The sequence below is a fragment of the Protomyctophum parallelum genome (genome assembly GCF_964188405.1).
Source record: "Protomyctophum parallelum genome assembly, chromosome: 4".
Lineage (NCBI taxonomy): Eukaryota > Metazoa > Chordata > Actinopteri > Myctophiformes > Myctophidae > Protomyctophum > Protomyctophum parallelum.
Window position 1 is genome coordinate 27,241,267 of NC_139700.1, and position 27,439 is coordinate 27,268,705.

The 27,439-nt window shown below is 42.8% G+C and overlaps 2 protein-coding genes across 5 annotated transcripts in view; both read right to left on the reverse strand.

The window, feature by feature from the left end:
• Nucleotides 1-2,008: 2,008 nt before the first annotated feature.
• btbd11b (BTB (POZ) domain containing 11b) overlaps nucleotides 2,009-27,439 on the reverse strand; it is a 143,122-nt gene continuing 117,691 nt past the window's right edge. Inside the window, exons 7-17 of one of the 4 annotated variants that reach the window (XM_083763370.1) lie at nucleotides 25,032-25,133; nucleotides 23,959-24,052; nucleotides 23,426-23,561; nucleotides 22,750-22,970; nucleotides 22,208-22,386; nucleotides 17,434-17,539; nucleotides 17,042-17,144; nucleotides 5,926-6,007; nucleotides 5,731-5,799; nucleotides 4,903-5,016; nucleotides 2,009-3,756 (exon numbers count right to left, since the gene is read on the reverse strand). In XM_083763370.1, coding sequence (XP_083619496.1) covers nucleotides 3,547-3,756; nucleotides 4,903-5,016; nucleotides 5,731-5,799; nucleotides 5,926-6,007; nucleotides 17,042-17,144; nucleotides 17,434-17,539; nucleotides 22,208-22,386; nucleotides 22,750-22,970; nucleotides 23,426-23,561; nucleotides 23,959-24,052; nucleotides 25,032-25,133 — 1,416 coding nt within the window. In that variant the 3' untranslated portion in view covers nucleotides 2,009-3,546. Of the gene's footprint in view, nucleotides 3,757-4,902; nucleotides 5,029-5,730; nucleotides 5,800-5,925; nucleotides 6,008-17,041; nucleotides 17,157-17,433; nucleotides 17,540-22,207; nucleotides 22,387-22,749; nucleotides 22,971-23,425; nucleotides 23,562-23,958; nucleotides 24,053-25,031; nucleotides 25,134-27,439 lie in introns of all 4 variants that reach the window. The other 3 variants (XM_083763369.1, XM_083763368.1, XM_083763367.1) reach the window with 3 other exon arrangements.
• On the reverse strand, nucleotides 13,622-14,686 carry LOC310857979 (nudC domain-containing protein 3-like; the record flags this gene model as incomplete). Its single annotated transcript, XM_083764023.1, has 1 exon — nucleotides 13,622-14,686. The coding sequence occupies one exon, from the start codon at nucleotides 14,684-14,686 to the stop codon at nucleotides 13,622-13,624; it is 1,065 nt and encodes a 354-aa protein (XP_083620149.1).

Below are 27,439 nucleotides of genomic sequence, written 5' to 3' on the forward strand. Positions count from 1 at the left end.
GTAACAGAGTATTTCTATAAAGTAGCTATAAGCAATATTATGTAAAAATTACCTTTTTTTTGGCATTCAGACAGCCTGCAATGAGTAAAACGCTCTAAAGAATGTAGTCTCTGTGACACATAGGAGCCGCAATCTGCATTCCAAGATGTTCCTAGAAGCTTTGTTATTGGTCGTAACCCGGTTGAAATGACTAACCAATCAGGAAGTAGACCAATGACAAAGATTCTGGGAAAATCTTTGAATGCAGATTGCGGCCCCTAGATGTGTCACAGAGATTTTTTATTTTTTTAGCGTTTTACCCATTGCTGGCTGCCGAAAAAAATAAAGAGTACTTCCACCACTGGGGAATGATCTCATCTTTGGCGTGGCTGTTTTAGTCCCATAAATCATGATCTGTGTACTTTACAAAGTACAGAAGTTACACACAAGTAATTTGTAGAGACAAATAAGCCCAATATCTGTCTCACTGAACTCTGCTTACAAATAATTACTGGCATACTGGTGGCATAAACTGGCACACCACTTGGGCCAACATGACAATGATTGAAAAATAAATATCATCCGACTACATAATGTTTGTTAACTGAAGGTCATTTTAGATAAACTATCAAGGAAAACGAAGAGAGGAAAGAATCTCTCTTATGCAACTATTCATTGAGAGCAGTAGTGCAGTAGTGCAGTGACCACATACTTGGCTCCTACAGATTCCTTTTTGCCGGAGTCTTGAATACTGAACAAAGGCAAGTCTGTTCTCTCTAGACTGCTGTTACAAAAGCTTTCCTTCTCTCTCTCCATCTTTTGAGAGTCCTCACTGTAATGTCCTTACAGGTCCATTTGGTTCCATTCGTACACTCACTGTACAGTCACTCATAATTGTAACAGTGTTGAGGCCTCTTGCATGCAAAAAAATTAATCAATGATAAAAAAAATAAAAATTAAGTCAATGTTAGATAATAAATATTATATACCAGTAAGACACCTTGAGGGCGAGGTCACTCTGAAACAACAGAGCTTCTTAATACGGCACAGTTAAGAAGCAGGAGTTAAACAATTAATCTGGTGTCCGTGAGGTCAGATATATAGAGTTGCTGGCCGGCTCCATATATGCAGATCTAGGTGATCTGTCTTCATAGTAAACTGCGACCTAGACTACGGTCGTAACAACACATAGATTAGATGAAGGCTAATCTGTTTTTTAACTGCCTGTTGTATGGCAGATAATTTTGTTTGTTTGTTTTGTCAAAGTCTTGAATTGTGGGTCACGGTGGCACAGTCGGTAGTGCTGTCACCTCACAGCTAGAAGGTCCTGGGTTCGATTCCCGCTGGGGATGCTGTGGGCGCTGGGGTCGTGTTCTCTCCTCCGCGTCATCAGTACCCATACCCGAGGCAGGGTTGGCGAAACGGCCTTTCTGTGTGGAGTTTGCATGTTCTCCCTGTGTCCCCTAAAACATGCATGCAAAAACATGCAGTAATCCTGGTCTCTAAACTACCTCCCCCTGGCCAGCCGGGGCACCTGTTGAAGGTGAAAGGAACTACGTCTGGCCGGGGAAACTCCCCCGTCAGGTGAAAAGAAGCAGCTTGGACTCCTCATGCATAGAAGAAAGCATGAGGTTAGTCCGCTGCCCCCCCCCAGGTTGGCAGAGGAAGTGTAGCGCCCAGGATTACATTAGATAATTGACAAAAAAGGGTTGCAAAATCATGGGATAAAAAAATTAAAATTCTTGAATTGTTAAGGATGTGTGCTGTTAAAACCCCTCTCTCCAACTGAGATTTGAAGCACAGAGATTTAATGTTGACAAATGACAAAACAATAAATTGTGCCCAACAGTGCACATGTGGTCAAAAAGCCACCAAGTACTGTGCAAAGTCAGGCTTGCAAAATAGGCTACTGTACTTCTCCAAACAAATGATGTGTTAAGAAGTGGATGTTGTGTTTAGCAAGTGATTGCAAAGTAATAACCCTTTGAGGACTCATAGTATTCTTTATATTAATCTTTATGAGGAAGCAAGTCACACATGTACATACATGTTTCACAACTGGAAAACACAACCGCGGACCAGGTCTCTCAGCTGAGGACTGGCAACAGACCAGTGGTGTAACAAAGTACATTCAGTTGAGTACTGTACTTGAGAAAAAGTACATTACGAATTAAGAACTTATTTCAGAATCAGAATTTCAACAATACAGCATTGAAAATATCAGAGCTACACGTTCACAACGTGCCACAATGAGACATTTCATTTCAAATCTTTGAATTTTATAACTGGAAGCAATGTATTGATATTAAAAAGAAAATGTACTTTATCATTTATACTTGTAAATAAATTACTGAGTACACGTTGTCGAGTAGTATTTGACCAGGAGTATCTATACTTTGACTCAAGTACCGGGGTTGAGTACTTTGTCCACCACCGGAACAGACCAGGAGAACTGGAGCCTCCCTCTCTCATTAGCTGAAGACACTTTCACTGCTTAGACATTTAGACCATGCTGATCACAAAAAAAAAAAAACACACTTCAAATCCTTTCAGTCAATGTCATGCAACTCCTCAACGACGCATTCAGACAATTAAAGGCAAAAAGAAAAGAAAACACTACCATTCCTCTGACATGCTACATTCTAACATTTATAGAACAATAGGACATTTAAAAGATAAGCCTTCTTTTTACAGCAATATCCAATGCTAAGACACATGAGAAAACATCTCTGTATATGTACATTAACTTACAGGGAGGGAGCTAATAAGAGCTCTGTTTTATTTTTATTTATTTTTTATTTTTTACTATCAACAATATTTACACAATGGTAGAAGACAAACTTCTACTCGGTTTCCAAAGTCGAACATTGACAAACGTTGCATCACGTTACAGTTACATTTTAATTGCTTTGTCTTGTTTGGCTTAGAGGAGTATTCACTTCAGCATGTATTATGCTAACTATGAGGGCTGCGACACGTAGTACAAGTAGTAATTCCAGTCCAGGTCCAGAGGTATACGACGATGGCAATGTGTGAGACATCTCCCCGATCCACATACCGTATCTTCACTCACTCTTCGTTGGTCAACAGGGTAGACCAATGGGCATGCCACGTTACAAGGGCAGTTGCGGCCCCTCTCTGCCTTGCTTCCATTAGTTTCAACTCTGTCCATACAACTTGCCTCTATTCATAGGTCTTGCAGTCCCGACTTTAGACCCGCTCAGGTCTCGTGCGAGCGCGTGTTGTTGAATACTACCACTCTGTGAAATACTTGCTGAATGACACTAGTGTTATTGGCGAATAGGAAGAGTACACCGCTATCTCGTTGTGATTTTTTTAGCATATCACGTGGATGTCGACGGGACAGACGCAGAGTCGTCGCTATCTGTGCGTGAGACAACAGATTGTTGGAGGAGGGCTTCATCACGGGCAACACAGATCACGGTGGGACAAGACCTTTTTGTCACACTAAAGACAATGTATCCGCTGAAGAGATCACTCTATCTCATAGACATGTAATAATAAGGTTTTCATTGGAACTATGAACCGGTATTGGGCCGAGAGGGTTCAGACGATGGATCCCTTAGAAGAGGACAGGTGGATGGACTGGATGCGGGCGGCCAGGGTCTTCTCCAGGTCCTGCAGGATCTCACAGCCGGGACTGTCGGGTGGCATGTCGTACAGCAGCTGTTTGAAGGGCTCCACCTCCATCAGCATCACCATGTTCTTCAGGAAGTAACCCTCGATGTAGGCCGCCAGATCTGGAGCGTCCAGGAACTGTCCAGGGGAGGTGGGACACAGAGAGGCACTTGCTTAACGCAGTGGTTCTCGAAACGTTTTGATTTCAAGGTCCCCCCATAACTCTGAGAGTGTGCGGTTCCATGTGGTTCAATTTGTACACTCTCAGAGTTTTTTACCTTCTCTGTCACAAGCTCGCGGCCATGGTTAGATGTTCTATTGTAAATAGCAGACCTAACATGCTCACTAAGTGGCTCGGTAATGAAGTTTCAATGATGTAGTAAGCACATAGCGCAAACAGCACATGTATGATAATGTACGAACAACACACATTTGTGCGACCACAAAGGACTGACTATCGTAAACGATACAGACTAGACACACCTTAGTGTATTTTTGGACCACAATTCTTGAGACTACTCAAAAGCGCTCAAAACAAAGTCGGACAGTGTTTTAATTAAGCTACTCCAATTTCCACATGACTGTGTTGTTGCTGTAAAGTGAATCCTTAGAGTATAAACTCTAAGAGTGAATCTTCCGTGCAGACGGCGTGTGTTTGTTACTTTTCATGCCGTTCCGACGATGGGATCATTGGGATGTATGGGTTGTTGCCAGTGTTGCGAACTGTCGTGACAGAAATAAGCTAACCAACCTCCAAAAACCAGGCAAGCAACTGTGGGGAAAAAAATTATCCAAGTGTGGCTGGAAATAAGCGGGCGCTGTTCTTGCAGCCTGAACTGGGACAAGAGCTATGTTAAGCATGTGTGAGCCGCCATTGGACTGGCCCCATGAAGTGAACGGAGTTGTCAGACGACAAACTACTAAACTAGGTGGCGAACTTGTCTTGTACATTTCCATTCTATTCTTTGACCAGCTTGAAGCTGATAAAAAGGTTTGTTACTTGTAACAGTTTTCATAATGTGGTATTGCAATTTGCAACTTTTACTTTTACTTAAAAAGATCTGAGTACTTCTTTCAAGGCTGATCATACGTGCTCATTCCTAGAGTCCCCAAAAGGGACTCTAATAAATTAGAAAGAAATCTGATTAAAAAGCCTATAAGATCTTTTTGACTAGGGATCTCTTCTCTTTAGTTCTTAGTATTGAAATTAATTGAAATACGTAGTTTTCTGTTCTGTTTTAGCATGTTTAGTTCTATGCTGTCATGGAGCCTCCTCTCTTGTACCTTGGTGTGGTTATAGATCTCAACGCAGGTCTCTGTGTTGATGTTCTTGGAGCAGATCATTTCACAGTGCCTCTGCAGCGCCTCAAGCTGGAAGAACTTGGCTGCCGACAGAAGCTGCAACGACAACTAAAAGTCAATACACATCTTACTAACCCAATTATCGATCAAGGTGCTAGTGCAATGGCTACTGTGGGCTGAGATATTAAGTTAAGGCTCAAAAATAGTTCAACTGCTTATACAATCGTCAGAAATGTGTCCATTCATCTGTATAATTCATCTATTGAACATTTGTAGAAAAAGTAAGTTATAGTTAGTTATGTTTTTTTTCTTCTTTTTTTAATACTGTTTTTATTAGGCATATCAGAATATTATCGACAATGATAATGAGTAGTTCAGTTAAATAAAAAACAAAAAAAACAAACAGGCAATGTAAATGTTCCACATACAATACATAATAAAAAAGACATATAAATGTGATAAACATAAAAAAACTAAAAACTGTTAAACAATGACAAGAGTTATAAGTTATTTGTCATCTATCTGCTCTGTGCATTTTTACAAAGCCAGAAAGGCAAACAGAAACCCTCTCCACAAACAATTAAATTATTAATCACAATTTATTTGTATGACAATTGATCTTCAACTAAAATATCATGATCGTGACAGTTCAGTTTGCGTTTGTTCCAACTATAAGCATCCATATCATCTCTGTCGGTTGGAAACCTATTATGTCCAAAACTGTTCCATAGAATATGGAGAGATAAGAGGTTTCTGCCCGACAGCAACGGTATGGCTCATGTATGTGGTTCATGTTGATGATGAGCTCACCTCCATAACATCAGTGTTCCTGAGGTGCAGAGCCTCGGCTCCCCCACAGTAGAGGTACTGCATCACCAGCTACAACCAATCAATAAACTATCAATAACATACAGTGGAACATAACATACAGTACTGTATATATAGCGAGAGGAAGAAGTATGGCAAGTACTGAAGGATTGATTCAAAATGCCCTCATCACGTTACCTGAAAAATATTATATTTCACATGGCTGATTTCAATGCACGTGTTTTCTCCCAAGGGCCTGTTTGCTAGAAGAGTCTTGAACCTTTAGGGGGAGGGAGAGAGAGAGAGACACAGACAGACAGACAGACAGACACACACAGAGAAAAACCACAACCATGGTCAACAAACTTTAATCTTGATGCAATATTTTCGGATTGATGCTCTGAACACTATAACGGCATGCATTGTGTTACATGAGAGAATCAAAACTACACAAGGTTGACCTTTCATAGATCAGTACAAATGCATTTTCTTCATGTTCTGTTTTGAAGGACGTCAACAGCAGACATCTCTTTATCACGTCATTACTCCTTGCTAATTTTCTGACTGGCCAGATCAATCAGCCAATATGTCCAAAGTGGACGTCCTTGCTCTCGGCACCCCACGGGGGCTTGTGCCAAATTCATGGCACACCAAGCAGTGGTGGCAGCCGATAGGGTTGAGCCTGCTCAGAAACCCATTGACTTCCATTATAAAATTAGATCCACTGCCTGAAAAATCATGTTTATTGTTTTTGTTAATGCATTTTTGGCTAAAATACCCTGGTGCGTTCTTGCGATATGCCTCTAAAACATTCATATCGTTTTAAACACCAAAAACACTATAATTATCTGCTTCAGATCAGTATTCACTGATGAATCTGGTTTGAGGCAGGGCACGAAACTGTGTTTAAGGAGCGATATATTATTTATTAGCTTTAAATTCTGAACAGGGACAGAAGTAGAAAATGCACAAATTCCTTCTGCTCATTTTGACCACTAACAAATGTTTTTCATCAGTTCCTCTTAATTAAACACAAATCTGATTCATAATGGACAGGCAGGTAATTTTTGACTGCACCATGTGGACAGCAATCTTCATTTTGTTTGTAGCCCATTGTCCTGAATATAGGACTATGTTTCTTTCCAATGGGTCATATTATAATTGGGGACTAGACTATTTGACATTTAATGTTCTTTTTCCACAAATGAGTCTTGAAAAATGGGGGTCTTATAATAGTCATCTTATATTCGACACAAGGTACTATTTTGGATATTAAAATATAGAGGGGTCAAACTACTGTCCTGAAAGACAGCAAAAGCAAAGATCAGCATCCCATGCCCCTTTTTTCATGGCTGTGGCTTTCCCTGTTGCTTCTTTTTTAATATATTGTTTTGTTGAACAAATTCGGACACGTATAACATACAAGCAATAGTGAAAATAAAACCACATAAAATGACATAAAGAAAACAATAGAATACAAAATTCAAAATAAAGAAAACTAAAACAAACAAAAAAACATAAAACAAAAAAAGAAAAACAATCGTACACGTACATTTCTCTTGACTGTGTACTATACACGCCCATAGTCATGATGTTAAAGGCCACACTATCTGTATTATACCCTGTGTAATGGTTGTTCTCAAAGTGGGGTCCGGGGATACCGAGGGGTCTTTGCGGGAGCTACATTATTGGTAACTCTTGAGAGTGTGCAAATAGAACCAAATGGACGCTTAAGGTCCATTTCATTACACTTGTACACTGTCAGAGTCATGGGTGGTCTGTGGCCTAATGCATTGCAAAGTGGGGGTCCTTGAAATGGAAAAAGTCAGAGAATTCCTGTGTTGAGATTTTCACAAAACACAATTATATCTCCCACTCGCATAACCACTGAGCACAAACCACTATGACAGAATGCAGGAACAAGGACGGGACACACACGACTAGACGCCTTCAGAATCACAATAAATGTTTCCATTTAACACACGCAGACATGGTCCCCAGATCCTCCTGAAAGCATGTAACCATTGTAACGCTATGGATAAATTGGATAAGTTGCCTAGTAATCTCATCTCTCCAGTCTTTGAAATTGACATGACTTTCTCTTTTGAATTCTAATGCCTCAACACTATCTGCATCCTGATGTCAGAGAGTTGGTTTCACCTAAGAATAAACTTGGGACCAGGGACACATATATACGTATACATATACTGTACATATATACATTAATATAAAAAATATATAAAATAAATGCAAACAAAAATGAACAATATGTAAAATCATCTTTGTTTCAGTTTTTCCACCGTCATATCTGTTGTCATTTTATCCCAATCAATCAATTAGATTTCTGAAGGTGCTCTCTATTGTTAAGTCTTGTACAGCGTCTCCGAGTAACAGTTATTTTGGTTCAGGCTTCCTCACGAAATGGTAGAAGCATCAATAATAATAACACTAAATATACAGCATATAAAACGAAAAAAAATAATAATCAACAAGAGTTCTGCTGTTGTCCTAGCCCTTAAGGTGCTTGAAGGTGCTGTATGTAAGGTTCTTACTACTAGGTTAGAAACATCTATATTTTAAACACCTACTTTAAACACATCATTGTGCATACAAAAGCTATAAAGTGACAGTTGCCAGTGTGCTTGGCATTAGTTCAACACACAGGCCGCCTCTGACTGTAGACAGGCAGTGCTTGAGAAAGCTGTAAAGTGACATTATCCTTGGCATTAGTCCAACACAGATGCTTGCTTCGGACCGCAGACAGGCAGTCGGGGTGGAAAATCTAGTTAGGCGGAAATGGCCGTGGCCTACATTACATGGTGAGTTGCGTCATGATCCTGGGAATCCAAGGAAAAAATGTTGTTTGATTGTACGACATATACAGTTCAAGAGGCTAAAACATGAAGGCGGCCTGTTATAGCGCCACCAAATCTAGAGTAGAGGTTCTTCCGTGGCTTATGGGAGTATGCACACAAAGTGATGTGAAGATCGGTCCACATACACATACACATACACATACACATAGTCACAGACAGGGGCGAAAACATAATCTGTGCCTCCCGGATGGAGACATCTGGTGGAGACATTTAGGCGCGCCTGCATGTCTCGAGCTATGGACTACCTACCAACCATGTCCCTCCTGTGCTCTTTGATTGATTGAATATTTTATCAGACATAAATGCAAAACAGTATGAGTATAGTCAAACACTTTGGCTAAAAGGATTACACCAAAAAGGTCCTTGCAGTCTTGTTTCCATTGGGATCCTATGTATCCAATTCATGTAGCTTCTGATCGTTGTTGAGTCTAAGTCCGTCCAGAGCAGCAATGGCCTCTTCATTAACTGTGGCCAGGGGACGCTCACAATTAATCTCAATCTCTGGTTCTGGTTCTCCTTTCAGTAATGTTTTCCACCAGATGTTTTCCCACTTACTGAGTGATAGAACCACGCGACGTCCAGGTTCAAATTTACACGTAGAGTTTTCAGCGTTAACCCTGTGGGTAAACTCTCCCTGTAAAATGACTTTCTCGTGTGTCCCTTCCGTCAAAGAGACATGTACGCTGCTGTTCTCCAGGTTAACCTTCACCTGTCTCCCCCTGATAGCTGTTTTAGGGACATATACACACACCTCTACGTCTGAGTGATCTTGAGACCACTTGTAGTTGTCCCTCAAAGCTCCATCAGAACTTTCTGGGTTAGAATGAAATTGCTTCTGACATGCTTCTGCTGTGTTTATGCTTGTTGCAGTTGTCTGGTCTGGTGGCGAATGAACAGGATCGTTACTGGGGAGCAGAGGGCCGGAGGCTGAATTTGAGGTCTCCATGGCACCTGAGGTAGAGTTTGTCTCTGTCTGGGCATCAGCATCAGTCGGTTCCAATGTCTCCTCTTGCTTCTGTGCACACTCTACTGGTGGTTGAAGAGGATCGCTGCTTGGTGCACACTCGACCGATGGTTGAAGAGGATCGCTGTTGGGTGCACACTCGACCAATGGTTGAAGAGGAACGGTGCTGGAGAGCAGAGGGCCATAGGCTGAATTTGAGGACTCCATGGCACATAAGGTAGAGTTTGCCTCTGTCTGGGCATCCACAGCAATCTGTTCCAAAGTCCCTTCTTGCTGCTCGACTTCAAGCTCTGGAACCTCTGGAGGAACATCTCTGGTTTCCTCTCTCAGCCCAACGGTTTCCTCCTCTCTCGGCTGTCTCTCTCTGTCCTGCTCCGCAATCCGGTCAAATAACTTGAATGATGTGAGAACAATTTTCTCGGCCACACCAGGAAGGAACCCCACTCGGTCATCTGGACTTGATGAGAGATGGTAGAAGTCTGTCTTGCGATACAGAAACCCAAAATAGATCTGTATCAAGTCTTCTATGTTTCCAACATTCTGCAAGATGCCAAAGAACGTGTCGTCGTACATTTCCGTCATTTCCAACGGCGACGCCATTGGAAGTCGATAACGCTCTAAATGATTCAGTAATGCTTAGAACGGGGATCTGAGATATGACTCATATGCTTAGTCGGAACAGGAATGACAGCAGTCTGAACATTATACAGTTTAAGTACCCAGTCTGGTCACAGTGGTGTGATATATATTACGCCTCTCAGCCAAAGCCATATATGGTTATTATTACATTCTGACCTCACATGTGATTACGAGATGGTCCAATGGCTCTGCCTCTGGTGAGGTCGGAACGCGTACAGTATATGGCTTTCCAGCATCTTCTGTTATGTTTAAGATCAAACTTGGCATGTACTGTATGTCTCATATGAGCTGAGGTGATCAACGGTCTATCCATGGGTCTGAGAACGTACACATTCTCAGTGTGTTTGGGAGATTGTATGCATCAGCTTTCTTGACTGGCCAACCCAAGCAGTTGGGTTAACATGGCATCATGTAGAGAATGATTGTTCAAACAAATCTATATTCAACAGCAAACAAGTTATGCCACTCTCATGTTAGAGGATTTTCTAGAGCGACTTTTATTTTTATTTTGCGAACACACAGCAAACAGCTCTGTGATTGTAGTGGAGATGAATCTTCTGTGAGGTAAGAAATTACGGGTAAAAAGATGGCAGTGGGTGGTAACATAGGTATTAAATCTGGCAGATCTCGTTTTAAAAGGGGACGCAGGTAGACAGACAGGCACAGAGATCTCCAAAGGACACAGACGGGTACAACATGTATATTGCATATCTTGAGGGGCATGCATTCCCAAAGGGCATTCATTGGCCTAGTAAAGTATATGTGACCATTTGTGACCCAGGCCAAAAACATGGCTCAGTTGACAGTTTTCCACCAGACGGCAGAGGAGGAGAGGATAGGATATTGTGTTACCAATGCTGACTAAACTTAGAGCTTCCCTGTAAAAGTATTAATTTGCGGTAAAGTCCGCTAATTGTAGCCTACCCGATCATTTTGAAAGGTATAACTAGTCTGTTGGCTTGTGTCTAATATAAATGTCATAGAAAGATGCGTTAACAATGACTTGAACGGTGCCCGTTGGCGTTGGGCACTGGCCTACTTGGAACGATGCAAGTTGGAAATGCATGCTCCACCCAGTGGTACTGTGGTCGGCTGGATCAAAAGTGGTATGCATGGTATGAGTGGTTATAATTGGCTGTTGATGGTGACGTAATTAAGATACGTTCAATGTTGGGTGGGTACAAGGTAACGTATTTATGTATACAAGTATGTATGTGGCCTATGTATGTCGGTAAGAATGGTGGTCCCTTATTGGCTGTTGACGGTGACGTAACTAAGGTACGCTTCAAGGTAGGTAGGTATACAGTATATATTCTATAGTGGGGCTGATCGTAAGTTCGTAGAGGTCGGCAGTACCTACTTGTGTGCAAGGCGCAAGTTGGCACTTCGACAGAGTGCATTTCTAGTTATGTCTGTGTCCCATTTATGCCCATATATGGAATTCTTTGTCAGGCACTCCCAAATATGGAGTCTATGCAGATGCCAGAACACATTGTGATGTCAGAACAAGCCAGCTCCATATATGGAGATATAGCGGTGATCAGGTGTGATCAATTGGCTAATTTGGGCCCATACCAGCTAATTGTGCCTCTGTCCTGTTGTCTTTATTTAGTTTGTGTTCCTATTTGTCTGTTTTTTGTTTATTTTTGTTTATTGCATTTATATACCTTTTGTATTTGTACTAATCTTGAACATTTACATAATGTATCTGTCACAATTATAATCTGATGTAATTTTCATACTACAAAATGACCAATAAAAACAGTATTAAAAAAGGGGATAACAGGCAAACGTTGATCAAAATAACAATTATTCTACATTCTCTAATTAGTAATTGTAAATTAAGTAATGCAGATGTTTAACAATAATTTAACTCTTGAGTGTGAAACCAAATGGACTGTAATGTTTCATTTTACACTCTCAAAAGTTAAAGATCTATTAAGGGTAAATTTGGTTATGAACTCTCCGTAAACAACTTTAGAAACAAGCCCAAATGTAGAACTACACTTTAGAAACAAGCCCAAATAATAATTAGCAGACATGGCAACACTGCTGGAGGACTGCTGGAGGAATGAAGGGAAAACAGCGCCCCCTAAAGTTCACAGAACTGAATGCTTCAAACCTGTTCTCTGCTAGCTCCTTTATACAAATGCAATACATTTTTCTATAAGCTGGGTCAAACTGCACAACCAATGTCAATTTGAAGCTATGATTCCCTGCTTTCATATGAAATGAAAAACTAAAATTAATAGTAATACTTAGTCCCGGTCAGAAAGGGTCACATATATACAGGTATATTCATACATTTCAGGAATCTCCGTGTCTGTCCTCAATTTGTGTGTCCACAAATATGGTGATGTCTGACATCACAGCACCGACGACCAATATATCTGTCCGGGACTTTCTGTGTATCAGTCTTTCAATATACAGACAGCTGGTATAATAAAAAAGAAACACATTTGTGTGAAGTGAGGGTTATTTTGTCACAATGACCATGTATGATGATGAAGTCATCAAGTGTCATCAGAAGTTGGCACTCACTCACTACACATCATAGTAAATGTATTTAGCCATTGACTTGAAAGTTTGTACTTAATAAATCGTACAGTAAAAGGTCCACAGACTTGGCTGTCACATGACATCACAGCACACACAAAGCCACATGTTGGAAAATAAAAATTAAATTCACATCAAGATTCAGATTTGAGGATTCCGGGGAGCAAATGGGCACACATGGCTTCAGTTACCCATTTAAGCCCTATTTTATACTACTATGAACTGGCTTCTGAAAGTTGTCTGATCTAAATCTGTCCAGAGCAGCACAGCCATCTTCATCCACTTTTATTCTCCACATTGAGTCTTCTATTCCTCCTCTCCATCATTGCATTCTCTTCTGCTACGGCCGTCGGACAATATAAAATGTGAAGTGTAAAAAAAAAACCCCAGTGTGACAGACTAAGCAAGCCTGTGCACAGAGAATGTGGTACTGATCAGCAGACAGACCCCTCTTAAAAAGGCTATAATATTTCCTCGTACAGAGCCACACCGTAAAATATTCAGAAAACATTACAAGTATTTGGGGATTGACCTTCTGGCTTCTTCAGGTTCCACGTTGTAAAAAAAAAATCATAGAAAAAAGATTTAGGAACAGCCAGAAAGGAAGCATTTGAGGTTCTCAAGGGAGCAAATCGCGGAGTCTGCTTCATCGTAGAATGGTGTCACGCAGCAAATTTATTTTGTGACATGCTGTGTGTGAGCTTGTAGATCGGCTATTTTTTGCTATTTTCTAAAATAAACATTTTTTTTTATCAATTACTTAAATTTTTGTTATATTTCGCCTCTAGTTCTTCATTGAACACGTTGAACCCCTCTCATCAAGTATAGATCCAAGCATTATGGACAGGCAAGGTCATTCTTAACCGCTGCCTGGAAAGCCGCCTTGGTTTTGGATGTTGAACAGTGAGGGGTCAAACTGCTGCCCTTTGTATGGCGAGCCTTCGGCGTCCCAGCCCTTCTGCAGCATCTCGTGCACCTTCAGCTCATGGCTCTGTGGCTTGCCCATCATCTTCTGCTGGTTGTCAAATCTAAGTTTGTCCAGAGCTGCACGCTCCTCTTCATCGACGGTGGCCAGGGGACGTTCGCACTGAATTTTGCTGATGTCAATCTCCGGCTCTCCTTTTATCAATGCGTTCCACCAGATCTCCGCACACTTACTGAGTGATAGAAAAACGCAGCGTCCAGGTTCCAAGTTCCACACTGATTCTTCGGTGTTAATCTTTTGCGTCAACTCCCCCTCCAACAGCACTTTCTCTTCTGCTCCCTCCCTCACACAGACACGTACACTGTTTGCCTGAATGTTAACCACCACCTGACTGCCCTTGACCTTTATAGGGACATTTATACGGACTTCGACGTCCGCGTAGTCCTGAGACCACCTGTAGATGCCCCTCACAGCTCCGTTATAACTTTCGGGGTCAGCCTGAAATTGCTCCTGATTTCCTGCCTCAGCTGAATTTGTGCTGGTGTCGGCTGTCTGGTCTTCAGTATCGCTGCTGGGGAGCAGAGGGCCGGGGGCTGAAACTGATTCCATGGCGGAAGAGCATTCTACGGCGGCTGAGGTGGAGATCTCTGGCTCCTTCTGGGCAACCACAGCATTCTGGGCCGATGTCTCCTCCTCCGGCTGCTGCTCCACCACCTCAAGCTCTTCAATTGCTGGGGTTGCAGCTTTGGCTTCATCTTTCAGCCGCCGCTGCTCCGCAATCTGCTCAAATAACTTGACCGTCTTCAGGACCATTTTCTCAGCCACGCCAGCAGGGAACCCCACTCTGTCGCTGGGACTTGACGGCACGCGGTAGAAGTCCGTCTTGCGGTACAGAAAGCCAAAATAGATCTCCAGAAAGTCTGGTACGCTTCCGATATTCTGCAGGATGCCGAGCAAAGTGCTGTCGTAGATTTCTGTCATTTCCAGCTGTGGTGCCATTGTTAACCACTGTAGGGAATTCTATTATAGTGGTTTAGTAATTACTGTTTCTGAAAACTTGGTAAGTAATGCTTCAAGAAGCTTAAGATTACCAGGTGCAAGCAGTTTGAACAGAAATGACACTAGTGTCACCAGCATACAAGTTTAAGTACCGTGTTTGGCCACCTAGGCGTGATGTATGTTACTGCCAAAGCCATATATGGCTCTTACATGTGAGGTCACCATTATGGTTATGCCATACCCAGAGGGCCATACCATTGTACCCTTTGTCAGAATGATGTCAGTATAATAGCTGTCATATTGTAGACATCAGGGATCTCCATATGGGGATTTGTGGATTTATTTATAGATATTTCTGGAGAACCGCCCATCCGACCAACACCGGGGCACCATGCACACTCCCTCATGTCCTTCTCAAGATACAAAGTATTTATACATTTATACAGAGTTGCATTCTTTATGCATTTATACAGATACCTATATTCAGCTATTAGTGTAGATTTTTTACAAACATTAAATTCCCATTGACAATGAATGGAGAATTTACGTCGCGAGACATGGCCAAAGCATTTCCGGGGGTCCCCAGCCAAAAACGTTGAGAACCCCTGTCCTACACAAAGATTACATTCCCATTGACAATGAATGGAGAATGTACGTCATAATGTGTTTAGATTGAGACAGTTTATGGAACTGCACTTGATGATTGTGGATTAATAAGATGCCTGCTAGCAGAGACAAAATACCTTGTGAGAATGAATATACAGTGATTCACTTTTTATTTTCATTCACTACTGTCTGGTCAAAGCTGTCCCTCCCAGACTGCATTGCCAGTAAATCCTTGACACTCAAAGTGACAGAAGAGCCTTTGTTTCGGCTGAGGTGCCTGCAGGCTGTGTTATGCAATCAGCACTTCCTGTATCATTATTTAATATTTACACAACAGAAGAGAGCGATACATTTCGTCTCTAAACTAATAAATTATTCTTCGGACTTGACATCACAGACGAACAAGGAAATAATACTGTAACACTAAGGGCCAGCTGTAACTTAGTGCGGTGGTTTCTCAAACCTTTTATTTCAAGGACCCCCATAATATAACTCTGAGAGTTCACAAATCGATTCCAGTCATTTCTGACCGAAGGTTTTTCAGAATTTCAGGATCGGGATTGTCTGTTGTGTCCCACAGCTGGTTACAAATATAAAACATTATGATGTGGCTTACTGGCAGCATGTACAATATACATTTGGCACTGATCATCAAGTCCAACGATTTGGGAGATTACAGCCCCAGACAAACAAACAAAAACAAACACAAACAAACAAATACACTTTACGGCTGTAAAAATCTAAATTTAAAGATTGCATAACAGCTTTCTTACACAAATTATTAAAAGCAATAACTCCACGCCATGGTATATTGTAATGATATCACAGCGGGTACAAGCTTTAGCTTAGACATACTATTGGTCAGACTGTCATTAGACCAACAACCACCTCAAACCCTAAAGGCTCATAAATAGTCTGGATTTTCGGTGGTGAGGTGACCACCGAACTACAACATGACGTCATGAGCCGCGGTGAAGAGCAAACCACCGCCACCACCCCAGCCCTTCTCTCTGTTTTTACTCAACACCGCTCAATGTTATTTCAGCTCCGGTAGCGGTGGTCACCTCACCTCCGGAAATCCAGACTATGAATGAGCCTTAACCTAACCGCAAGCACGGAAGCAGCGCATGTTCGACTACATGTCCGACCGTTGTTTCGCATGTCGGTCTGTTGGTGTGTCTAATCTGTGTGTGCATCCTATCACAGCGAGCGGCTTAAAAAGTGGGTATACTGCATCATTAACAGCCCTTAGCTGCGACATAATGACAATATTCTGTACCACTGTAACTCTGAGAGTGTACAAATGGAACCAAGTGGACCCGTTGGTTGATTTGTATACTCTCAGAGTTACATGAACTCTGAGGATTTTACAGTGTAGGTTGGGGTCTCAGCAGTGCTGTTTTGGTCGCTACACGGGACACCACAGCGTTCTAGTAGTAATCTTTCACACACATGTACGGTACGACGCGTGTCCCCCTACGACGCGTGTCCCCCTCGGTTCATGAGCCCCTCGAATCATGATCTTGTGCATGCGTGTGGGGCACGTGTGCATGTGACATCGTTAAAATACCATTCCCCCGAGAAAAAATTTAATAAATACACCATAAAAAAAAAAACTGTATATAAAAAGGGGCTCTCTGACCTAATGCATTGGGTCCTTGAAATGAAAAATGTTGAGAAACACTCAAATTAAACATTGCCTGGGGTGAGTTATTGCTAAAGTAATGAACTTCTGTAGGGTGTGGTTACCTGTTGGAGGCTGTGAAGAGCAGGACTTTGTGGGCGTAGAACGGTTTCCCCTCCACCAAAAAGGTCACGTCAGACATGTCCTTATTGTTCAGGAAGTGAGGATCTGAAAGATATTCTGTTTAGTTACGCTATTCTAATTAGTTATTCTCACAATCATAAAAAATGCATGACATGTATAACTTAGCCTTACACTAATGAGCCATTCTAAGTACATTCATGCAGCATTAATATGTCATTATCTGGCTTTTACATTCTCCAAGCACTAGATGGCATCCTAGACACTGCTCATAGGGATAATATTAACACAATGCATTTGTACAGTGTCTGATGTCCCATTTTGTCAATACACTATCACAAACATGCCCTGAAGCCCTCACATGCTGGTTCCTCACCCAGACGCGATGACTGTTTCCTCTTTATCTCCACCAATTTGGGAATGGGGTATGGCCCGTAGCACTGGGTGAAGATCACAGAGAGTTGTTGGCTGATCACCTCATTCTAATACAAGAGAGACAGGGAGCCACTGTATCACCAGGTCAGAGACAAGGCACACCACCTAGACATCTATATATAGACGCTTTGAAGAAAAAAAAGCAGCTAATCAATGTCTAAGCTAAGCCTGGACCGCTAAAAACCTTTCACTTTTATAACCCGGTTTCAGACGGACGTCTAATAGCTGACTATTGCTCAGTGGGTGCACTAGCGACTCCCAACAAGGCGCCAAGAGGGTGCCTGCTGATAAGGGAGTGGAACAGGGAGGGAAAGCTTGTGCCTCCAGTCCACATGTGTTACTTCCTCCTGGTGAAACTCCTCACTGTCAAGTGAACAGCAGCAACACTTTCCCCAAAACTAACAGCAGGAGATCGCACTATATAAACACTGATGGGAAATGACAATGACTTAAACTGGGGAGAAAAAGAAAAACAACAACTAAAAAGGCTGCACCTGCAGAGCTATATCTGCTTAACCTAAATAAATGCCTCTCCGACATCAAAAGCTGGATGGCTCAAAACTTCCTACAACTAAATGACAGTAAATTTGAAATAGTACTATTTGGTCCACCTGACTCCATCACACAAATAAAAAATGACCTTGGCGACCTCGCCCCCCTTGTCAAACCCCACGCTAAAAACCTTGGGGTGCTTTTTGACTCCGCCTTTAAATTTGACAAACAAATCAACACCATAGTCAAAACCAGTTTTTTTCACCTCCGCTCCATCACCAAAATTAAGCCATTTCTCTCCACACACGACCTCGAAATTGTCATCCATGCACTCATATCATCCCGTCTAGATTACTGCAACTCCCTCTACACCGGAATCTCCCAGTCATCCCTATCCCGTCTCCAAATGGTGCAAAACGCGGCTGCCAGACTCCTGACTGGCACCAGGAGACGAGACCATATCACCCCTATCCTTGCCTCTCACCACTGGTTGCCGGTCCGGTTCAGAATCCAATTCAAAACCCTTCTCTTCACATACAAAGCACTAAACGGACTGGCCCCCTCCTACATCTCTGACCTCCTGTCATATTCCTCCTCCATCAGGACCCTCAGGTCAGCAGACAGTCGACTCCTAAAAGTCCCAGCGACAAAGAAGAGGCTCAGGGGCGACCGAGCCTTTGCTGTCGCAGCCCCTAAAATGTGGAACAGCATCCCACTCGCTGTTAGATCTGCCCCCTCCACTGAGAGTTTTAAGTCTAGGCTCAAAACGTTCCTCTACTCACAAGCCTTCCAGTCCCCCTAATTTACTGCACTTTATAGGATACGTTCTCCGTACTGCCTTTTAACTGCTCTTTTCTCTTCTATTTTTATTATTTTGTATTATTTATTTTATTGTTTCACTGATGTATTGTATTGCACTGTATCGTATTGTTTTCTTTGACCTGTGAAGCACTTTGGTACGATGTGAGTCGTTTTTAAATGTGCTATACAAATACAATTGATTTGATTTGATTTGATTTGATTTGATTTGATATCTGTGACCAGCTCAACATTTATTACATTCAAGCAAGTGTTTAAATACATTTGTCATACATTCACATGAAAATGATTATATGACTGTGGGATGTGTTCACCAACACATTCAGACAGGGCTGAATAGAGAACACTACTGCGAGAACGAGAGCCTCCCCCATGGTCCGCCTGAGGTTTTCTGTGGATGCGTGCGACCGTGCGCAACCTGTGCACGCTCCTGACCTGGAGGCTAGGGGAAGGAAATTCATGGCCAGTGCCATTCACCTGCATCAGCGGCATGCAAGCCTGTGTGCCTCGGTGCAGTCAGGCTTCCAGCCGCCACTGGAGTGTGACCATACCAAACAGAACTTAAGCCCTCCATCATACTACGGTAACTACGCTGTCGTATGATGGTGTCGCACGGAAATAGCAGTCACAGAAGTGTGACCTATACCAAACAACTATTAACAGCAACCTACTCCACCATGATGCTCAGCTCAACGTGTGACAGCGATGCTTTCCCCCCCCATTGACACACATGCCAACAGAGCTCACAGATATCCCTTAGCCTAGATCAAACAAACAGTGCACACAGTGTCACAGTAGCTGATTTACGCCCTGAATCCTATAGGAGAGAGAAACAGCACAATGTATACACATATTTGTTGTCATTCTGAAATATTTGTGCAGATGCAGGAATGTGTGAAACAAAACTGCACAAACTGGGACGTGATTGGAATCCAATCCAATCCACTTTATTTATAGAGCACATTTAAAATGACAGCGTTGAGCCAACGTGATGGTGTCTGAGGCTGCAGCAGACTATCTGGCTGAGAGGAGAAGATGGACTGCTTCTGCCTTGAAGTGAGGCTGGCATGGCAGGGCAAACAGCGATCAGGGACCCAGAGGAAGCCAGAGAAATGGGGGTCACTGGGCCGCACCATAGATCACACAAGACATACACAAGGACTGGCAACATGAAACCAAATGTCCGACTTCTGGGGGTGAACATTCGCCGAAAATAGAAGACTGTCTCTATAAAACAAAACAACAACTAATATGTAAATATCTAACAAAAACTGTTGGATAAGGTGCCTGCATGAAGCAAGTAGTTTAGATTCATGCATTCAGAGGGTAAGGTCAATAAGCAACTGTTCCTGAGACATGTGGCCCCATAGATCATGAGCCTATCTTATGTTTCCAGCTGCATGTGGCAGCTTGATGTACACCCCCTAGACATGATGCTAGTTATGTTGCATTAACTTACCCTCAACCCTTGATGCTGAGTTCCAAGCAAGGAGGCACTGGGTATCGTTTATTCCGTTCTTAATAAAAAACATTGGCATGACTCAGCCAGGGATTGCATCCTGACTGCCAAATCCCAGGGCAGAAAGTCTAACCACAAGGCCACTGAGCACATACACAACAGACTGTACCTGCATTTATTCATTAACTAGAGTGTTGCCCGTTGGAGCCTCTCACGTTGGGCACTGGCCTACTTGGAACGATGCAAGTTGGAAATGCATGCCCCATCCAGATATTATGTCTATGTCCCTTTTATGCCCATATATAGTTCTTAACTTCTTTGTCAGGCATGCCCACATATGGAGTCTGTGCAGACGTCAGAATGATGTCAGAACAGGCCAGCTCCATATATGGACACTGGGCCGGGGCCCTGTTCAGAGCCAGGGCAAAGGCCTTTTTGGGCCGGTTTCGGGCACTGCACTCCCTGTGGTGGTGTGGAACACACACACACACACACACACACACACACACACACACACACACACACACACACACACACACACACACACACACACACACACACACACACACACACACACACACACACACACACACACACACACACACACACACACACACACACACACACACACACACACACACACACACACACACACTTTGTGCATTTATAGGTAGGTAGGTAGGTAGATAGATAGATAGATAGATAGATAGATAGATAGATAGATAGATAGATAGATAGATAGATAGATAGATAGATAGATAGATAGATAGATAGATAGATAGATAGATAGATAGATAGATAGATATTTAACATACTGTATGGGTGCCCGGGGGACCAGTGCCTGTGAGAGCCTGGGCATCCCCTTTTATGCTCATATATGGAGTTATTTGTCAGGCATGCACAAATATGGAGTCTATGCAGATGTCAGAATGATGTCAGAAGTTGGTGGGACGAACCCGTATAGGCATGCCCAAATATGGAGTCTGGCACAGGCAGAGGAATTGTAATGTCAGCTGTGGCCCGGGCAGAGGCCTTTTGTGGCGGTTCTGGACAACCGTGGGTCTGACCGACTCGACACCGGGCACTGCACTCCCTGTGGGGCTGTGGAACACGTGTGTGTTGAAGTAGGTGGGGCGAACGGTTCTCGAGTTGCATGGATTACAGACATACTGTACAGACGTAAACATTAACATGTGAGAACTTATGCTATGTGTTTTATTATCTGAGCAACAGTAGCTACTCAGCATGCCGGCTGTGCCGAGGCAGAGGAGATAGAAGTAGACAACGTGCCAGACAGGGTAACAACGTGCAGTCATAAATCTGATAATATGACCACCAAGGGGATGATGAGCTGAACTGATATCACAGCAGACTCCTACTATAAACGCCAGGAAGAGGAGGGCGTGGTATAAATCTGAACGATGTGTCAGTATTTATAGTGAATGCGCCTGTGGGACGGAGCAATCACTGCGAGGCTGAAGGCTGATTGCATAATCACAGTGATGCATCGAGAAATAAACGGGTATATTACACAAGTAAAAATCCTCGTTTATAACTCTGAGCGTGTACAAAATGGAACCAGTTTCGTACACACTCTCAAGAGTTAAATTAGCCCTGAGGATTTTACTGTGTGTGAAATCGTGGCTCAACAAAGAAAACATAAAATAGGTGATATAAAGAGGTGACTGCAGAAGATGGATGAGATAGAAAGATCTTTTACTATTTTGAAAAACATATTCAAATTGTTCAACTATTCCATCTACATCAACATGTTGTTAGCTTGTAGATCGGCTATTTGAACTATTCAAAAATGTTTTTCAAAAAAGTAAAACAGGCAAAGAAGTTTAGGGATAAAGGGTTTAGACGAAAATAGGGCCCTTAGCGTTTAAGGGGGTCCTTGAAATATACCACATGGGTCAGGACAGTGAGTGGGGGGTTGTGTTACCTTGCTGGCTCTGAGGATCTGGAACATGAGAGGCAGGCCCTGTGTGATGAGCTCCTCTGTGTACTCCTCCTCCTCAATACAGCTGAACTCCTTCAGCAGACCCTGGATCAGTGGGCGACGGTTCTGCTGGAAACACGTGCGCAGCGACTCAAGCCAGGTGTGCAACGTCCACGGAACCCCTGGGAATCGGGGGATACGCCGGTAAAGATTTATACGAATCACATCGAACATAACGATCGATCCATGCAACCACGTCCGGACTATGCAGCGAAATCACGGGTGTTAATTTAGCTCTCGAAGTGAAATTGGCACTCAATTTGACCGTGTAGTCTTATCATACTCATACGTCCAAGGAAATGAAAAGTGCAAAAATAAAGACTGAGCACCCACTTAGTACTGTACACAGTGACATCCTGAGTGTTTATATATTCATTTGTAAATTACAATTTAGGCATTTACTGTAGCATAAATGCACTGTGAACACTGTGACTGTGCTGTATAACTGTGTCTGCAGACTATTGATTATAGAAAGGGAGACGAACCGAGGCTACGTATGTCTATGGTGATGTCTACGTGTCCGTGTTCGGAGCTGTGGTACATGGCCTCTTTCAGCGCCTTCAGTCTGGCCTTCCCCGTTCGAATCAAGTCAATCTGCGTTGGGGTCCTCTCATCCAGGTCAGACCCCTCCGCCAGAATCTCTTCCAGAGACAGGACGTCCCCTTTCCCTTTCTCCGTCCGGGACAACAGCTTACGGAACACATTCCTAGAGGAATGGCAGCAACAGACACCTTAGCCAACAAATAAAACAAAAAGTGTGCTTGATTTGTATGCATTGGTGTGGGGTATTTGACTTTGCATTCAGTTTTTTCTATGCATTTTTATTTATGTATTTTGCCACGTCTCCAGAATCTCTGTATGTGGACAAGCAGCCTGCGGAACCCATTCACGGATGGATACATCATATGTGCAAAAATACATGAATAAATAAATAAAAGCGATCTAAAAATGACTGTACTGTAATAATACTGTACAGCAGCTGCAATGCCAATTTCATGGACATGCTCTGATGAGTTTCTCCTTGTGAATGAGCTCGAGATTGAGTGCAGAGTATGCAGAATAAACTGACTGTAGAGCCGCGTCCATCCGCTAATGGACATGCGCATAATCGGCTGCCGCACGCACTGACTGTACACGACCATAGGCAACCGCGTGCGTTACCTGTGTCCGTGTGCTGCTGCCAGGCTGTAGGAGTTCATATCTCCCTGGGGGGCAGTGGAGATGCCATTGCGGTACATAGTCCCCACCATGGGGTCAGCTCCCCTCTCCAGCAGCAGGCTCACCAGTTCAAAGTTACCTTTGTGGATGCAACAGAGGCAGAGAGAGAGAGAGAGAGAGAGAGAGAGAGAGAGAGAGAGAGAGTGAGAGAGAGAGAGAGATAGAGATTATTCCTTCCAGAATGCTGCCTTGGCAGGTCCTTTCCATATCTCCAGCTACCAGGAAATGTACCCCTAAATGAGCCAATGTTCACGCTGACATTCAGGTGCTATCCACCCAGTAAAATCCTCAGTGTTCATGTCATCCGTTTGCAGATGAATCCTCAGAGTTAAATTGACACTGAGCATTTTTTCACCATGCACAGGTACAGTACTATACAGCAGCTCCTCGTTGGCCAGCTGGTGTTGCCAGCTTGGTGTTACTTGGCCAGCAGACGGCCTGCCTGCGCGGAGTCATGCGGTGTCGTTGTGCTGTACCTGCAGCGGCTGCCAGCTGCAGCGGAGTCTCCGTGTAGTTCTCCATCCCGTCCTGCAGGGAGCCCTCCACGTTGGCTCCAGCATCCAGCAGCAGCTGTAGAGATCGGGGGAGGGAGGGAGGGCGGAGTGGAAAGGTGGTTGCAACGTGGAGGAGAGAAGAGAGGGTCACATAAACTCCAGTCACTTGGTGGCTTGTTCTCTTGGGTGTGCATTAATCATACAGAATCGTGATTTATACCTAGTTGCACTGAAAATAGCCGATCTAACAAGCTCCCGATATATTTTCAGCATGTGAAATGGCGCACAACCAAGTATATCGGGCATGAGACATCTCACTGGATGGACATGGTCATCACTGAATTCTAATGTAGCAAATCAGTCGCACTCGTCCTGTATTCTGGATTATTTTTTCATTGATATGTATAAAGAATGAGCATTTCTAGCCTGTAAATCTTTTGACTTTATCTGAGATTATCTGAGTTAAGTTTGCTCTTCATGAGTTGAAAAATTACTTCCAGTTAAAACTAATAGCTTGGGAAATGGAGCATGAAATGGTTGGACAAGTTCAATACCCATTTAGTTTTAACCAGGATTGTATTTTCTTGTCTCTGATGTGACCTACTTGGATTAAGAGCACAAGCCTTTTAGCCATGTCAGTTACAATTTAAAGATTTTAAAATTCTATGGGGAAAAAATACATTAGGAGAGATTAAACAAGGTCAATACCCATTAGCGTTCCACATTCAGCTAACTAAAACGCAGTCAGAAACATTTGCTCAAATGCAAATTGACAAGGACAACATGACCAAAAGGACAATAGTTCACAATTTCCCGGACAAAACAATAATGACCCAATTTCTCTTGCTCATTAGAAAAATACAATTTTAACAATATGAATTTTCGGGAAAAAGAAGGACAAAATACAGAGCTCACACAGGGAGGAGAAAGGTCTCACAGTGACCATTAATTATCATTACGTCCATCTGGCAGCAAATACGACAGCGACCGACCACCAACAATGAAGTGAGGCACAAATGAGAGGGAGATGATGAGAGAAAAATCACAGTCACTACCTGCACCACAGGCACATGTCCATGTAACACAGCGAAAGTCAGTGGTGTCCCCTGCCGTGTTTCGGGATAGACTGAGGGGTGCTTGTGGATTGAGTTTGGCACCTGAAGGAAGTGACACAGGTAGGTAGGTATACAGTAGGTATAGGTAGGTAGTGGGACGGGTGTGAAGGAAAGGTGAAAAAGGAGAAAAATATAAAGCCATTAGAAACTCTACATGGCCTATAGAACAGTCAATCAGCAGTGTATCGGGGGGGGGGGGGGGGGCTTCTCTAAAGGAGGACTAACGTTAATTAGCTAGGAACCCCTGGAGCTCAAGAGGACATGGAGTGCGGGTGTAATGAACACAATAGATTGATCTGTCTAGTTAGGTCTGGTCCTGGTTCGTTTTTTTGTTTATCCCCCTCTCGGATCTGTTGGATCTGCTTGACAGGGGAGTGGCCCCCTTCATAATCCCGACTACAGGAAAAAATGACACACGAAAGGCTCCCATTTTTTTTATTAAAGATTTCACAGACACCTCTGGGACAGGAAGCTTGGAGGCACGTGAAACACAATTAATTTGTGTTTAATCAGGGTTAAGAAAGCAATAAGGCAGAGGTAATTAATTTGATGCTGTCTGAGGGGAGGGAGCGTGGCGCGGGGGAAGTCTGAATGCATTAAAAGCGACTTGTCTGTGACGAGAGTATCTAAAGACGCGTTCAATTAGAGAGTATCTGAGGCTGGGTCACGGCCATAAAGGATATCTATCGGCACGCTCAATTAGAGAGTATCTGAGGCTGGGTCACGGCCATAAAGGATATCTATCGGCACGCTCAATTAGAGAGCATCTGTCACAGTCATAAGGGACGTCTCTAGACACGTTCTAATAGTCCTGGAGAGCATCTGAGGCCGAGTCACAGTCATAAGGGATCTAATAGACATGTTCAATTAGACAGCATCTGGTGCTGAGTCTCGGCTATAAGGTTGTACTTTGTGGTGCTTCTTGGATCAGGACACACAGGTGTAGTGGCACATGAACTCTTGACACAATGGCTGATGATGGAGCACTGACTGATGAGGACCAGGATCATGGGGACTTGACTGAAAGTCCACCTGTTGTTGTGTGTGTTTGTCCTATGGCTTGTTTATTCCCTGAAGAAGACCTCCTAGGTCGAAACGTTGGATTCTTTCTTGTCAATAAATAATAAATATACAGCATCGTGGCTACGTGTGTGCGGCCTTTTTCTCATTTTTACTTATTTACTGCCTTAGGCCAGCACCTCACCAACACTGGTGTGCGCCCTTTCCTGTTTTGTCTACGACTTCACTGAAAGACCATTAGGTTTAAAGAAACTCATCTCACCCTTTTCAGACTCCAGCTAGCACTAAATTCATCACTGTACCCTTTCCTGCCACCTTCTGCCTCGATTGATGCTAGCGATTGACAAGACATGGCTACCATAGCATGTAGACATACTGTAAGAATGGAATTTACATTATATATATGAATGAATGAATGAATGAATGAATTAATGAATGAATTAATTAATGGTTTATTATTATACTATTCAGTTACAAAAATAAATTCTTTTTTTTAAACACAATCTACATACTACATAAGCCCCCCTCTCCCGCGCCTCATGATCCTCACCTCTTGTTTAATAGAACTTAACAGAATGGCAGAGGGAACAAATATTTTTATATCAGTGACCCCCAGTTTGATATCCATTGTGGTTCCCAAACTTTTTCAAGTCAAGGACCCCCAAATTAATTAGCCCCACGGACCCCCATTTGAAAAGATATGCCAGGGGCCCCCATAAGAGAAGATTTTTATGGCTCTAGCAGTGATTATCAACCATTTTAATTTCAAGGACCGCCAGTGTGACATGCGTTAGGCTACGGATCCCCATTTAATGGCATTTTTATATCTGGGACCCTGATTTATATTGTAAAATTATCAATGTTAATTTAACTCTGAGAGTGTACACATGGTTCCATGTGTACACTCTCAGAGTTACAGACCCATAAGGGTCCATTTGGTTCATAATTATCAATAATTTAGCCATGGACCCTCAAGGACCCCACGTTGAGAAACACTAGAGTAGAGCAGGGAAGAGAGATGATGGACAAACATCACACAAATAGATGCACATGAACAAACAGCATCACTTCCACAGCACATAGTTATTAACACACTATACAAGAGCCACATGCATTTACTAATTGAACTCCTGCCAGCTAACAAAAGGTTGAAAGGTCTAAGTTGTTGTAAACAACGGACGGATCTCTATCTATTTAAGAAATAATAATCATATACTGTACAAGCAAGGCGGTGGAATAAAGTATAGTATAGCTACAGGTGTTGAATTATTGTCTTATACATGGTGTAATGTAAAGTGTAGCATGTTGGTTGGTGTTTGGTGCCACAA